Below are 16,652 nucleotides of genomic sequence, written 5' to 3' on the forward strand. Positions count from 1 at the left end.
AAGGGCAAGAGAAAGTGAGGGGCCACCTTGCGGAATCACTTAGGACGGTTTCCTATTCTGCAGGTGCAATTTCTATCGACCAACACAGCTTTAGAAAGATAGCAAGAGCCAGCACATTTCTTATCTGGTTCTGCGCGAACAGTAGCATGAAAATCAATAAATGTGCACAGCAGACAAGTGGCCGAAACAAAACGTGGCGCGCAGTACTACCGCACACATTTGCATGTCAAATAGCACTTCATATCATTCCCAAACAAACAAACAATAAAAAGAACTATGACAGTTAACACATTAATGATCAACATTGGATAAATGACAAAAGAATCAGAAGAGACCAGCAGGTCAACATGAAAGCTACGAAATCAACACTTAGATAAAACAGGAATGCATAGGTGCTCTACAAAGTTACGTTTCGTATTCCGAACACTTATTCAAGCTGTCAGGGATACGACGCAAGGGCAATTAACAGTGCAGTTACAGCGAACCTAGTTCAACGTATCACACTTCCACTGTAGCCGTCCACGGAGTGAAGCCATGTGAAGCCGTCTACCAACAGTCAAAACAATGGCGGCCGGAAGCCGCTCTTTCCAGCTGCGAACGTACCCGCGCACCCTTTGTAAATTCTTTCCTCAGAATTAACAAAAAAACATTTAATCACTTTTATATTATACACTAAAAGTACCAAAATTAATAATAAAAAGATACAGGGTTGTTTAGGTCTGCAAGCATTTCATCAAGTACTAACTTCTTTTATTTCTATCTTTCTTTCCTTCTTTTTCAAACAGAGAGGGAGTGCCGCTGTTTTGCGGAATGGCCACCGCTGCCGCCGCTGCCGTTGTCTTTTGAGTCGGCTTGGCGTGGTTCGGTGGTGTGTTTGATGTTGGGAGCAAATGCGCGCGTTTAAATTTCTATGGATCTAATCTTCGTTTGGAAAGGTGGGTTGCTGACCTTTATTTCACTATTTATGGTTTGCTGAACGGTCTACCCGCATCGGCTCTATCCGTGCGATCCGTGGCCGAGTGAGGCACCGGAACGAACGGAGTGACATTTATTATGCCGTGCTTCACACCCCCATCGCTGCGTGGATACGAGCGCACCGTTATTACTTTTCAGTGCATGTGCCGCAGTTTCTACTGTACGCGAAGCTATTCAGTGTGCAGTAAGCAGGAGCGCTGCGAGTTTCGAAATTGAGTGTTTCTAAGCAGAATACCTTGGCGTTTGACCCTCCAATGGTCTCCACGGCTTCTGCTCGTTGTGGTTTGTCTTGTTTAGTGTGTGCTGGGCTGGTTACCGCTTCTCAGCGGAGATAACGTTGTGTCGTTTTTAATAGCTCACGAATGAGTTGCTTGTGCGTAGATCTCTTTTCCAATTCAAATTTATCTACTCGTCAGTTACATGTTCGCGAAATCAGCGTTAGGGTTAACAAGGACGCCGGAACGTCACTGAGCTCCGGTAGGGTGCATTGACTTGTTCTATGAATGCGAGAGCGCTGCATCTTGCGATGCGATGCATCATTCAACGCTTGTCGCAAGAAGTTTGACGTTGTTGGTGTGCGTTTATTTGTCGAGTTCAGGTTCGACGGTGACGGAGGAGCGACGCCTTTGCGAGTCTCGGTGGAACGCCGCTTGAAGCCGGCTTTCCGGTTGACCGTGCGCCCGGGGCCCGGAGACACGCTTCGCGATGGCGCTTCCCCCAAGACTGATCTGTGCAGCAGTCGTGCTGATCGCGCTTTGGGTACCCAGTCACAGCAAGACGAGTTCAGATAAGGTGCTGGTCCTACCGGATGACGTCTACCCTGGCCTGAGCGTAAAGCAGCTTCCCTACTTAGGTCAGTCATTCGGCTTGACCGGAGAACCCCGAGTAGCACGTTGCTTCAGCGTGCTGAGCGATGGTCTGCTTATGGTCGCCACGAACGTGTCCCACTTGGTCGGGAAGCCGGGAAAATTGGTTCTGACTGAGACCGACTTTCCGAGTTGGCCGCGAACGCAGCAAGACCGCGTCCAAGAGCTGCTCGTGCACGTAATTCCCAAGCAGCAGCTTCTCAAGTTTCCTAAGGCCGAGCTCCGGGGTGCCGTGCTCGAGAACGAGTGCGCCGGGACGACGGTGCTCGAGTTGGACGGTGCTACGCGAGACGCCAGCCGCGACGTCCAGTACGAACTTCTGCCCGATGAGGACGGCAGCCACGAGGACTTCAATGTGTCCCGGTTGTACGCCAACTCTACGCGGCTGGCGCTTCGCACCAGCCGGCCATTGGATCGCGAACGCCGTCGCCGCTACGAGCTGAAACTTCGGGCCTCCGACGACGTCGACTCTGCGCTCACGCGCCTTTTGGTAGACGTGCTGGACGTGAACGACAACGACCCGGTGGCGGACAGGGAAGCGTATGTGTTTCGCGTTGCCCGCGACGCCGAGCCCTACAGCATCGTGGGCAACGTGAGCGCTTCGGACGCGGACGGTGACAGCGTCAGCTTTCGTCTCGCTGAGCGCCATCCCTTTTTCACTGTGGTGCCCAAGACGGGCGAGCTCATGGTCACGCGTGGCCTCGCGCCCCAGTCGTACCTGATGGCCGTACGTGTGAGTGACCGCGGCAAGCCACAGCGCTTCGGACGCACTGTCGCCGTAAAGGTGGAGGTGTTCGAGCCAGAGCCGGCACCGCCCACGCCGCGCTTCCTGGACCATGAACAGCAGCAGACGCGTGTGCGTCGCTCAACGGTCACCATACGGCCGACGAAAACGTACCGTTTCGAAGAGACCAAGGGCCGTGACGTCAACAAGACTGTCTTCACGCTCGACAAGAAAGCGGTCGACGAGACCTTCGAGCTGGAGAAGCCCGATCGCTGGGTCTACGTAAGCCCAAACGGCGACGTGCGCGTCAAGGAGAAATGGGACTACGAGCAACTGGATAAGGAGAAGTCCATCGACTTCTGGGTGCTGGCCAGGTCCCCTGGAAGAGCTGGTAAGCAGTCCATTTTTAACCCTCTCGCATCATGGCAATCGAGTAGTTTCGATTTCATTGCAGCAACTTGAGCGCAGCCACACTTCATGATCTCTTGCGCACTGAAATTTGCAAGTGCAGTTACAGGTAGTTAGGTCTTATTTGTGTGTGTGCCTATCTCATTGTGGAGTCATGGAAGTATGCTGTATTTGTTCCATAAAGGTACTCGGACAGCGCCAGAAATTTTTTTCACGCATAATTAATCCAAAGTCTCTTCAGCATGTTGAGGTGCACCTAATTTGGTGGTATTTATGCTTTGTAAATAAAAACAATTTTTCTTAGCCAGTTAACTCAACCTCACGAAAAGCTTTTTCATAAAATGCACATCCATTTGTGAAGAAAATACTTCAAGAATGAGCTAACTACTTTTGTTATACATAGAAATGCCGATGTGATCCATAACTGTGAAGGTTGAGCAAAGTAATTAACAGGGAATTTAAGGAAATAAAACATCGACATTTTGTGAAACCATGGGCTGAATGTCAACAAGACTTGTCTTCACTCTATTGCTGTGAGATTTGCTTCATGTTGTGGGTCTGAGACTGGCTATCAATTAATCACATATTTTACACACGTTATGTCAGGTTGCACTGAACAGTGAGATTATCTTTGATGATGCAAATGACATGGCTGTAAAGTGTCCAGCTATCATAGTTTCCAGAATTTGGTGAGACTAAAATGTGGGATGGTATTTTAGCACTGTCTTCTCGTGTTGCAATTTCTTTGAGCAGGGTCATGTGCTGTGACATGTTGGCACCTTGTAACATGGTGTCGCCTTCACGAGATTGAGAAAGCATTAAGTGCCACATTGACTGATTGTTTGCTATGAAATTTAGTTGCTGAAATTTCACTTAAAACACACAGGACACTGAGGCGACCAATGCTGATTGGTACATTTGCATGTTATCTTTGCCTGAACTATTCAATTTATAGCATATTATATACCATTTGACGTGAAAGGGTACTCGAAGCAGAAGTGTGGATCCATTAGTGGTGCCTACGAAACTGCGTTGCAATGCTGCATGGTATTGTGGTGCCTACGGTTTGTTAGCTGTTTGTAGCTATGCCCATTCACATTGGGAATCGCTGAAAACAGTGACTTGCATCAAATCGTAGGCACTGCACCTTGAGATACTTTGGCAGTCTTGCCATGGTTACTACAGTGGAAATACTTTTGTGTCTGGTGCTCGAGTGCTGGTGGCCTATGACAGGTGTACATAGTCTTGCAGTCTGACCATTTGGCGCATGATAATGTGTGACTAAATGTTTCACAAGAAATGAAAGCCCAAAAGTGTGCTTTCATTGCTTCTTTGGCCACCTGCACTGCATGCCTCCATTTTTGGGAAAGCATGGCAGTGTTTTTTGTACGGGTACATTACAGGTCGGAGTTCTCCAATCTGTGCAGCCTACCTGTCAAAAAATGAAGCATTCCTGTCGTGAACAAGTACACACCACAGTGGCTTTCTTTCTTGCACTAGTGCATAATCGCAAATTTTGAAAGGTGCTAGTGCAAATGAAGTGGCCTCCAGTGATGATATCCATCGTTGCTTTCACAGCTGTACATGAAAACAAGTGCAGACTGCTTCTTGTAAAGCTAATTTTTGCACCCATGATCGGTGGGCTAGCCTTGGATGGGGGCTATATATTAGGGCATGGACTCGCTTGCAGGTTCCGGTAAAGCAGCAGCCTGCGATAATTTTAAGGTGTTCCTCGTCAGTTGTATTAATGGACCATAGTACGTCTTTGCACTTCAAAGAAGAGAGTTCGCATGCTCGATGCAGCGAAAAAGCAAGTAGCCAAATAAATTTTCAAATTGAGGCCTTTAGAGAGTTGATTGGGCTTGTAGTCACTTTTCGATTACCTCCATCCGCCGTGCATTTAGAACAAATAAATAAAAGCTGCGCGCGTCCCTTCCTGGTATCTTTGACCGTTGTCCGACGGCGTCCAAGCACCGGGCATCGCCTGTCGCGCCTCCGGCTACAGTGCCGGTGGCCGCAGGTGCCCCGGCGCTGTCGGCCTTCTTTCCCAGTCTGGCCGCGAGGCTTTTTGTTCCTGGCGGCGCCCGCTTCCTTCCCGTGCCTGCAACTTTTTCTTTTTTTTCCCCCCTTTTTGTTCGCGGCCTCCTGGCCCCCCTTCTGCAGTTCTCGCGGGCTGCTTTTGTTCGAGCGATGCGCGTTCCTTTTATCCGGCGCCGTTTTTCGGTAATGGCGAGTGTCCGGGCGTGCATATGATACCCGGGCGGCCTGGGCGATGGCTTCTCGAGCCGACATCAGTGCTTTGTTTGCCTGCCGCGTGTGGCTGCGATGCCGTTTTCTTCGCGCTCCCCCGTCCCGGTGGCGCGTCAGCCGGGGGGAGCGAGCTGCGATGATGGCGCCAACGACACCAGGCGCGCAACCGCTATGCAAATTCGTTGGCTGTTTTTATTCCCTGCTCTAACCATTCGGGTGTTTCAGAGCGCCGGCGTGTTTTACGGCCTTGTCCCAGCTCCCCCAGCGTTCGTTTTGCATGGTCGTGCTCGGCGTCGCGGAGATGGGGCGTTTTGCACCGCAGGGGAAAGAACGCCGGTCGGTAAAAATGTGCTCCACGATGCGGATCCTGGTGGTGGGCGCTGCAGGACTCGGGGAATTCGGAGGGGTTGCCATCGGGCTCTGCAATTTGCTGATGCCATGTCGGTGCGTAATACTACTTCGGGAGTGGGTGAAAGAAACCAGCGGAAAACCACGAAGACGAAAAAGAAGCGCTTGTCCCGTGTAGTTCTTCCGTAGTGGGTTGTGCTATTTCTATAGGCACCAAACCAAATCATCTTCGTGTTTTCCCGCTGGCTCCTTTCACCCACTGAACCAACTTGCCCAGCAAACAACGTTGCCACTTCGGGAACTTGGTGACGGGTGATGGCTGCGCGACCCTTGGCAGATCACATTGTTTCCATTAAGTACTGCGCTATATGAAGCACAGCTGGCGGCAAAAGTACATGTTATATGTGCAATGTACAGGTTGCTGCCTTTCGCGCACAGGGAGGGCATCTCCAGAGGCTTTGGATCTAGTGTTCCAAGGCGTACTGCGCTCACTCTGCGCCCGCTGGTGCAGCTTGTATGCATGGCCTTCGAGATCAGGTGGCGCGCTTTTCACTGAACGCCAGGCCAGCACTGAGGTCACGGCGCAGGGTTTAAGCGACTGCATCGAATGAGCCTGTTCGTAGTGTCCCGGCGTTTCTAGATGCTCGCCCGTACGCGGCTGCCGGGATCGACCGTGGCATGTGTCTGTTGTGCACTATCGACGCGTTGTTGCTAGTGCATCACGCTTTACACCTCTACACGCGGTTGCACAGTGCCTTGTGTAGCGGTGATGCATTAGAAATTTGGCGATGCCGCATTACCGTACGGAAAAACGTAGCCGCTACAACGAAGAGGATTGCCGTATGGACGGTAAAAGCTATCCTTCGATGACTGGAGCACACGGGGCGAACAACCAGCGCCCAAGACACGAGCTTTACGTGTCTAAACTGGGGCCTTACGGCCTGGGCAGATATTTTGGCCGAGCGAATGGCTCCGCCGGAAGCGGTAGACGCGAGTCAGCCTGTAGAATTGCTACCGGTCCGTCTGCTGAGGGACGGGAAGATATGAGCAGAAATTCATTATCGCTCTAATACATGCTTCGTAAGGTACTGAGAGTGCTGTTTCCGAAAGAGTGTGGCGTCATATTGGATCGGTGGAACTATATTTCAACCTAGTGCTCGTTCATAAATACCAAAGAAAGCGGACGAGAGGACGGCCACCGCGGTAGCTAAATGGTGTAGAGCATCGCACGCATAATGCGAAAGATGTGGGTTCGGCTCCTGCCCGCGGCAAGTTGTCTTTTCGTCCACTTTCCGTTACCTTACTTCAGCATTTCAATTAAAATAATTTAGCTTTCCCTATGCTTTCCATGACTTCATTGTCTGTTGGTCATGATGTGGTTTTTGCCCCTCCCCCCCCCCCCCAAAAAAAAAAAAAAAGTTGAGGTTCTTCTTATTCTTCTCGCTCATTTTATTTGAATGTAGTAGCAGTAGAAAAGCAAATATACTGACCATGAGTGGCGTACTACAGCGGTGTTTATAAGATAAGTGGTGTGAGGGGTCGTGCTTTCACTCACGCATACAAAGAACACGACCATGTTTCATATACCCGACTGAAACACTACTTCGCCAAAAAAGCAATGGCAAATTACTCAGTTGTCCCGAAGTAAACGTTTACGGGATCCGTAATGGAAATCAATGCCAACACAGCGCGCGCTTTTGCGGGCGATCGCGTCAGTAGAAGGTTTCGCGCACAATTTTCCACATATGAAAGCAGAAACGCCTAAAAATGCCCAAGTTCGGCACTATGTCAGGATGATTGGATGTCCCTGACGAATTGATAAATGTTCGTATTAAAAGCGACGACACTAAGGTAAAATTCATTGTAATGTTATTTAGGTCCCCGATTGCTACTCGAAAAGATGGGTTTTCTTTCTGTTTTATTATGCGAAAGTTGTCACGTTATAAGACACATTTTGCGACTCGCCTTAAATGAATATGCTGAAAGTTAGTGGCAGCTCTTGCCTGGCGGTTGGAGGTGGCATCGCTTGGTAGGTTAGGCTGGCGTGTTTCCGCGGTAACCGATTGTGGCAGTATAGAAAAGTGGTCCAGCGTTGGGGATTCTGAGCGCTTTGGCTGCAGGGACAGGTGAAAAGAACACGTTAGCGCGGCGCACAGCACCAGCCCGGTCCTTACGTTGCCGCAAAAATGTCGATCTCTTAATGTATTTGACATTTCCAAGTCAGTTTGAAAATAAAGGCATGAAAAGAAGTTCTCTGCATGTCTGGTCACACTGACAGGAACGCGTGGCGGCGCCCGTTATTGGTGTAATGTTTCTGTAGCGCGACCCGACGAGCAATCTGCGCGTGCTGCCGTCGCTGCTGTTTCGTTTTCTGCCACGCCGAGTTGGTCGCGAAAGTTCGCTCTACTAGTCACAAGTGAGTGTTCGGGCCGTTGCTCCCGGATCCCGCGTTCTGGTCGCGGCATCCAATCGACATAGGGTCGTCCAGAACAGTTGGATTTGTCGGCACCTGTGTAGCGCTCGAGAGACTCGCGTAACTAAATATGTTTTTTTTTTTTTTTCTTTTTACGTCAATTACGAGGCGTTGACCCTCTTCGGGCGATGTGCTAGCCCGGCTGCGTGCGGCCTGTCAGGGGCGGCTGCGGTGCATCCCCGGTCCACGTGGGGGCGGGGAGCGCCAGGCGCGTCTGCCAGCAGGCATCGATTCTTCCTCGCGATCTAAGTACAGGACGTAACGCCAACACTTGCCGCCGCGGAGCGCGCCGAGAAAAATGGAGCCATTCTTGGAGCCGTGATCGAAAAGCACGAGGGAGGGAGGGCAAGTATCGCGGCGCGTGTGTCTCCAAGAGTGAGCAAGCCGTGGTCGTGCTTTCGGCTTTGCTCGTTTAACGATTTCGCGTGATCGTCGTGGCAATATTCGATGTCTGCCTTTTCATTTTCTATTCTGTACACGTTCGGCGTCGTATCGATGCGCCTGTTTGCCTTGTTTTGAATAAAATATTAGGGACGCGCGCAGGTGACGGGATTGGTCAGACGCAGCTGTCGCCGGACCTTTTCTCGTTCGGTTCTCGGTTGCGCTGACCTTGCGCAAGCATCGCCTAGCCCGTTGGCATGGGCCCGGTCCGGTTGTGCCGACTAAGCGTTGGGCGAGTTTCAGACTGTTTGTCGCAGCGGCGCCTGTGGCACGATTTGTCTCCCCTACTTTTCGTTCCCATGTGCGACTCCGCCCGGAGGGAGGGAGGGGTTTCTGTAACGAACTTCCATTGTTTTCCGCGTTCGCTCAGAGGTCTCATACACGCGAGCTTCTGCGCCATGGACGGCACATTTAAACGGCAGTCGCTCTCGCGCGTCCCATCAGCTCTTTGGCGTGGTGCAACTGCGGCAAAAGGTCCGCTTAGGAAAGTTTCATGCGTTTGAGCCCAACTGCAGCGGGAGATGGTCAACGTGTTGCGCACACGTCTGTGTCGCTGAAATTCGTATGTCCTTTGAGGTCCCCTAAAGTTCTCGTTGCATAACCTGGAGTGATGCGCTCTCAGCTGTCTAATGCGTTGTCCGCTTTTGTCTACTCATTGGAAAATGCTTGGTACAGAACGAATTGATGCGGACGCCACTCGTTTTACTCGTAGCGCTGTCGCCACTGGCCGACCATGACCTCTGGCCAAGTTGTACGCGATCGCTTGTGTGTTTGTAAGACAAAAAAATGCCGTAGTCGCGCTTTTCTTTGGACACGCCTAATGAGTTGTCGAGCTTGTTGTGCACGATATGTGGCAAGGGCGTGCGCTTTTCGCCTTCGAAGTCGTGTCCTGACGTCGCCTAGACTACATAACGCCTTCGCCTGTCCACGTGATGTCATCGTAGTGAAATAGATGCTGCGTGTGGTTCGGCTACGATAACACGCAGACGACCACGGCGGCTACATAGCCAGCGTCTCTTGCACGCAGCTGCGTACGTGCTGGTGTCGATCTCACTGTGCTGACGTAACGGCTGCGGAGAAAAGAGCTTGTGGAGTTTTTTTTTTTTTTTTTTTTTTCCTCCCCTAGTTCTAGGTCATGTACTCAGTTGTGTTGACTTTGAGCACCAGCCATTGAGCTGGAAAAAAATAAACATAGCAGAGCTGTTTTGAGGGTCATTTTGTAGGCTCCTTGAACGGGCACCGTGGGGCGTTGCGTGTACAATGTGTACGTTACCAAAACTTACGCTGTCCGCTCCTGTATATTGCTCCGCATAACGAGTGGTGTTACATTTAAATAGCGGGACCTGCCAGGCTTGTACCATTCCTGCGTATTAATTTATTTGCTTATGCTGTTCTGTATCTTGTCAGTTGCCGTGAAACAGAAAACGGGCGTTTCTTCCCAGGGCCCGCGTACCGCTTCGTCCGTGACGGCGATGAACGCTTACGACGCTACATTGCAGGGCTTGCAGTGTCCGTCATCGTGTTAGGAGTCATTGTGCAGAACAATGGGCTTTCCCGGAGGTGTCCGGCAGTGCGGTCTGTGGGAGCGTGCTGCCGCCACTTCTCGCGTCCTCCTCGTGGTTGTCGGTGACTCAGCGGGCGGCGTGCCAGGCTTGGCCGCTGGCTTCCGCTTCGGTCGACCTTCGCGCGACGGTCTGAGCATTCCTGTCGTGGCTGCTGCTGGCCCTTTGGGGCAGTAAAAGGAAGGGGTGGCTTGCGTGCGCCGGTGATACCAGTGGATGAGTTGCGCGGTGTCGCTTTGTGGTAGTGGTCTGTGTGTGCTTGCCACAGGAGCATTAGCTGTTCTGTGGTGCCGATTAGCGCAGCTTGTGTAAGCGGGCGGTGCTGTGCAATGATCTCTAGCGCTGTCGCGGTTTGTTCGGCATGTACCGGTTCCTCTTGTGCGTAAGCGCGCACCGACCCCCCCCCCCCCCCCCCCCCCTCCGTTCCCGGCACAAGTGACCAGCCCGGTTTCGGTTGATCAATACGCGGCCGCCCGCCTGTCCAGAATGTTTGGGCGCCCAGCCCAGCCTGGGCTGTGCTGCAGAACTGCTGGGCCCGAGTCGTTGGGCTGATTGAACCGCGCAGGGACCGGCGTGCCGCTTCTTCGGTGGTGGTTACAGGGAGCCGCTTTGTTGTCTCCGCACGGGCTGGAGCCACGCTCGGTGTGGACGACGTGGCGTGTGACCCATTTCTTTACGACTTGACGTGACTGCTTTGCGCGATCGAAAGCGCCTTCTGCATGGGCAACACGTGCACCCTTGTGTTTTCCGGTACGTGCGAACGAGGTCGTCTTAAAGGCGCCGCGCCGCTGGACGCTTCTGCTGGTGTGGTTTCCGTTTAGCGCGCGTGTCCAGCACCTCGGGAGCTTGCCTGTGTGGTTGAATGTGGGCCGCCTGCTCCGGGCGCTGCCCACTAGGTGTGCTATGTTCGATTGGCCCGACTGCGCCGGTCACTGTAAAAAGGTGTGGCCTCCGAGACTGATTTCTTTACTTGGCTGTGGTGTGTGCACTTCGGGACACTCGTGTTTGCGTGCCATTGTCGCAGAACTCTCTCTCTCTCCGGAACGGTACCAGAGCAACTTCGGTCGGAGGGCGAATCGCATATACCAGCCCCTTGTTCGTGCACGTCGGACTAGGAATAGTGGTGCTGGTACACCAATTTTGCCTCACCCGAGGAAAAAAAAAAAAAAAAAACGGTTGCAGATGCATTTGAAACGTTGAAAATGTCAACGGTGAGCAGTGTTAGAGCCATGTTCGCATTTTCGGCTGGCATAAAAGGCATAGAAAATACATATTGCTGACATTCTGGTAACTACATTTCTTCCGTTTTCATTGCACGTAGGTGCAAATGTAATGTAAATAATAAATCAGACTGCGTAAATGCACTAACACATCTGTTTTCATGACTATATATATGGCTATATACAGGGTGTTTCAGCGAACACTTTCAAAAATTCTTAAAGGTTGCCTTTGGCAGATAGCCCAATTTTCGTTCATGAGCTGGTCTACTCGAAGAGGCGGACATTACTTGCACAAGAAATTGAAATGCATAATTGAATAATTACCAATAATTCACTAATTAAGTTTTTAACTAATTACCTGATGGCCCATATTCGAATTTACAAATTGTAGCCATGGAGTTCGCAAGGCGTATCCACTTGGAACGAATTCTCGGGATGACACCAGTTTCGAGATATTAATTATCGAACTTTGCGGAGAAATGCATTGGAGTTCCAGTTAGTATCTTAACAAAACGTCGCTTTATTCATTCAAGCACAAAATTAACTGGAACGCCAATGCATTTCTCCGCAAAGTTCGGGAATTAATATCTCAAAACTGGTGTCACCCCGAGAATTAATTCCAAGTGGATCCGCCTTGCGAACTCCACGGCTACAATTTGTAAATTGCAATATGGGCCATCAGGTAATTAGCTAAAAACTTAATTAGGGAATTATTCTTAATGATTAGATTATGCTTTTCAATTTCTTGTGCAAGTAATGTCCGCCTCTTCGAGTAGACCAGCTCATTAACTAGAATTGGGCTATCTGCCACAGGCAACCTTAAATAAATTTTGAAAGTGTTCGCTGAAACACCCTGTATATGCCATATATTTGCGATTCTCATGTACGTTTCCAGCAAAATAAAATTTATGCAGTAAAAAATAGGTGTTATATACACTTGGAACCAAGGAACTGATAGCTAGCATATAGCGTGCCTAACCCTTAATTACCGCCTGAAAGCAACTAGTTTAGTAACACTATCCAATTTCAATTTATCCTGGATAAAAGCTTGGTTGACGCCTCTAAACATATGCGCACACCGCGATAAATCAGCATAGTTCCAACGCTGCGGGCTTTCCGACAGTGCCAGGAAGAGAGAACCCAACCACGGCACAAAGCGTGCAGATTGGAGGTCGATGCCCGCGGCTGCCTGACCCCAGCTGCGTTCATCCCGATTTTCAAATTGCTCGGCTTTGCTGCAGGATTTCAGGACCGTCGGAGAGCGTGGAATAGCGGCTCGTCGTGTCATGCTATATTGCTAGGCCGCAGGCCACCGTCGACTCAGTGTTTCGTTTCGGTGATGTCGCCATTCATTTCTGGGTCGTCGTCGCTCTGTCGCCCAGCTTGCGCATTTTTTTTTTCTTTTTTTTGTGGCACTTGCCTGGTTTGCGGTGATCGCGCATCTAAAAATGTCAGCCAATGGCGCATCAGCTTACGTTGCACGTTATGTGTTTACAAGGGTGCGGTTCGTTTCGAAATGTCTGTATTCCACTTGTCAGGCGAGGTGTTTTTTTTTTTTTTTTTCCCTCATCCTCCTTTTCGACGGCGTCTCCGACCCTGCACTATACCTGTCACCCCACGTCATCACACAGTTGTGGACGTCTGCTAGAATGTGGACTAAAGAACGGCCCGGCCAAGGTGTGTGTACGCATGGTCGCAAAACTGCCATTGAGGCCCATACGTCCTGCAACGGCGGCTTGGATGGATAGGTGGAGGGTTGCGCCACCAAGCGCTTGTTCTTATTTTGCCCAATGTCCTGCCTATCTGTTTAAAAGCGAAGCTTTCTTTGCCTCTTCCTTCGACTTTTCCATTGCTGCTGTCTTGCATGCCGCGTCGGGTGGTGGTTCACAGCGTGGCAGAGAGGAAACGCGGCGCCAGAAACAGCCTAGCCACTCTTCGCTCGCAGTTCCCATACAGGGGGGAAGGGCCGGACAGGGTAAAGGTGACGTGAGAAGGAAACGAACTACTATAGACACGACAGTGGTTGTGGGCAAACTGAAGGTATACGGTACTGTACGTTTCTGCTATTTCTGAAAAAAAAAAAAAAAAACCGTGCAATTTTGTCAAACGGACAATTGGCGCAGGCCGTGCAGACGCAAAGCCGCATTAAAGCATCGTATAGGGTCTAGGCGATACCACGGAAGAGGTCGCACGTCAAATCCAACACGTCTGTGTCCGCCGCGCTAGGTCTGCGGCTGTGGCATTGCTCGAGGTCGCGCGTTCGAACCCCACCGCGGCAGCCGCACGTCGACGGCAGCGAAGTATGAAGACGCTCGTGCAGTTAGATTTAGGTGCACTTCAAAGAACGCCAGGGTGTCGAAAATAACGATAGCGCAAGTTGCTCGCGAGATAGCGCAAGCTGCTCGCGGGGCCGGACCGGCGGTGACTTCGGAGACGTGACGAAAGGGCGGCGGGGACATCGACGACACAGACACCCTTTTTGCGGCCATTTTCGGTTTCAAGGAGCCTGCCGATGGGAACTCATTGTTCGCGTAGCTCCCACATGAACTCCGCTATTAAAACTTTGATCGTTTGGATGGGTAGTGTCGAGGACGGGCCCCAAAGTACTCATTTGCTGTAGCCACCTATTGTTGATAATTGGAAAGTTAATTACCGTAACTTCGCTAATTACGCACGTAAATGCGGAAATTGCTCTGCATCTAGAGGCCGCCAATCCGTACGCTCGAATGGTAAACATAACGTGACCAAGATTTATATTTTTCTAATTTTAAAAATTTGGTGCAGCTGAAAAAAAAAAAAAAAAAAAAACCACCCCGTATAACGGCAGTCATTACACCGGTGAGCGTCGAGTTTTTCATGAATTCAAGGTACGGGTGAACCCATTCCTCTAAGTACCACATGCATGTGTCCTTAGTACCAACAAGCATCTGTTATGTCCATGTCAAGATAAAATCACGGCTACATTGAAATAATTCGCAAATAACAAACTTTCATCTTCACTAACACAGCACGCCTGCTATCTGTAGTTTTTATCTGATACATAAAAAAAAAACAATTATGGCGTTTTACGTGCCAAAACCCCGACCTGATTATGAGGCACGCCGTAGTGGGTGACTCCGGAATAATTTGGACCACCTGGGGTTCTTTAATTAATGTGCACCTAAATCTAAGTACACGGGTGCTTTCTGCATTTCGCCCCCATCGAAATGCGGCCGCCGTGGCTAAAACATAGCTAATACCCGTGCCACACGGGCACAGAAAATGGCATTCAGTAGTTAAGACCTTAAGTTGCTGAATGACATTTTTTGGGGGGGCAGAGCTGCCACGCGTCGAAATTTAATGACATTTGACCCGGTGATGTCGATTACAATATCTTCTGAAGTGAGAAATTTTAGGGTAGTAATAAAAAGTAAACATGCATTTACAAGTATAAGCTGCCTTCACGGCTAGTGAAATGTTGAAATAAGCATACTGTGGCGCCGCTAGCTTTAGTTTGTTGCTGTCTTTTACAACATTGCAACCGACCATAGCAACCTAGGCCATTGCAAGTCAAATCCGAAGCCCAAAATCAAAATGGAAGTTCACTAAGTACAACTCCAGGAGCGTTGTAGTTGAAAGTTGTGTATAAATTATTTTTCTCAATCAAATTTTCTAACGTTAATACTATATATATATATATATATATATATATATATATATGTATACATACACCCTGTATATATACAGGGTGTCCCACGTAACTTTGGCCAAACTTTAAAAATATGCAAATGCCACCTAGCTCAACAGAACCAAGGTAATGGTGTTTGCGGTTGCTTAGAGATACTCAGATTATTTTTTGCATTCCGCCTAATTAGATAATTAGTCATAATTAATTAATCAACTTCTCAATTATTATTAGATGACAAGTGTCAATGAGAAAATTGTAGAGCACTATGAAAAACTCCCGATACATCTTTCTGTTGCTCAATGCGTGCAACATAAGTGTTTTTCCGAGCGTGAAAGATGCCTGCGAATACACGCAAAGTGCCTCGAGCGGCCAGTCGCGCGGCAATTTTGCGTGCATTCGCGGGCTTCTTTCACGCTCGGAAAGACACTTTTATGTTGCACGCATTGAGCAACAGAAAGCTGTATCGGGAGTAATGTTGGTAATTCTGATGACTTGTCAAGTGCACTCGCGGTTTTAATTGCATCCGTCACCCAGCGGCTGCTGTCGTGATTTGAGCTGCGTTGAGTCATCTTGACGTCTCGCAATGCGGAGGGAGTTTAACGACAATCGTATCGTGCTCTAAAGCTAAAACACTGAAGCGTTCTGTCGTATTGAGGCCGTGCGTCGCATTTGCGACATTTTCTGTGGTTTACGCGATCGTTTATGCGAGACTATTCGCCTAGAAAAACGAAAGTAATCAAAAACCCTTTTGCCGGAAACAGGTTTACACCCTGCGCTTATGTGTGAGGAATAATAATAATAAAAAAACAGTATTCGCATACCCCGGCGTTGAGTCATCGCATGTTCCGTTCCTGCGGCGACGCGCCCGCAAGTTGTGCCGCCGTTCGTAGTAGCGAGCGAGCCGTTGCGGCGAGTAGTGTGGAACGAGATTGGCAGCTGCCGCGGAATCGTTCGTGCGGCAATCTCGAGCCACCGGTTTGTTTCTCGCGTCGCTTCTCTTGCCAAAGTCGAGCGCTCGTTGCGCGGTAGAAATGGCGGAACTCATCCATTCTGGACGCGCTTCGGTGTACCGGTGGTTCCTGGCATGTGCCTGAAACCTCAGCAGCTCAGAGGCCGCGTTTTACGTGCACTAGACAGCAGCGAATCGCGTTTGGCGACGTCGATTCGTCGATGTTTTTTTCGCGTAGATCGTCAGATCACGCGCGACCGCTGGCTTTTGTCTCGTCCGTCGTGTCCGAAGCACACGTGAGCATCGCCTTTAACTGCAAGCCGCAGTTATGAGCTATAGGGAATGGACTGGACGTGTGCGCTCATTCGCAAGGATTTCTGGCGATTTTCGTAGAAAAAAAAAGCACCCTGGTGTGGTGAATAGAATCAGCGCTTGCGCGACTACAATCATAACGGTCTAATGACTGCTACACGTCCTCCTTCTACTGCGATCAACCATAAACTATGAAATAGGCTGGCAGATTTCCCTTGCTGCGCAGAATGAAGAGCAGTGTGAAGGAAATGGCCTCGGCATGGTGGGCGCGAGGATACATTTATCTTCGCGCTGACTCGTTATCAGCGATGTAGTATGCTGCCGTGGAAAAAAGCGCTTGCCATCGGACCACGGAGGATATGTATACAGCGGCAGCCGTGGTGGGGACTTTGGATAACTGCCGCTCGCCGTAATTGAGTTAGGGGAATCTTTGAGTCTGCCAGTTTCTTTTTGTTCG

The 16,652-nt window shown here is 50.0% G+C and overlaps 1 protein-coding gene across 9 annotated transcripts in view; it reads left to right on the forward strand.

Annotated features, from left to right (window-relative positions):
• The first annotated feature begins 796 nt into the window (after positions 1-796).
• Positions 797-16,652, forward strand: part of LOC119435666 (neural-cadherin) — a 259,627-nt gene continuing 243,771 nt past the window's right edge. For all 9 annotated transcript variants that reach the window (XR_005188868.2, XM_037702430.2, XM_037702441.2 and 6 more), the window contains exons 1-2: positions 797-935; positions 1,574-2,956. Coding sequence is in view for 8 of the 9 variants with exons in the window: in XM_037702430.2 (XP_037558358.1) it covers positions 1,681-2,956 (1,276 nt within the window). In the remaining variant the exon portion in view is untranslated. The remainder of the gene's footprint in view (positions 936-1,573; positions 2,957-16,652) is intronic.

Source organism: Dermacentor silvarum, chromosome 1, assembly GCF_013339745.2.
Source record: "Dermacentor silvarum isolate Dsil-2018 chromosome 1, BIME_Dsil_1.4, whole genome shotgun sequence".
NCBI lineage: Eukaryota > Metazoa > Arthropoda > Arachnida > Ixodida > Ixodidae > Dermacentor > Dermacentor silvarum.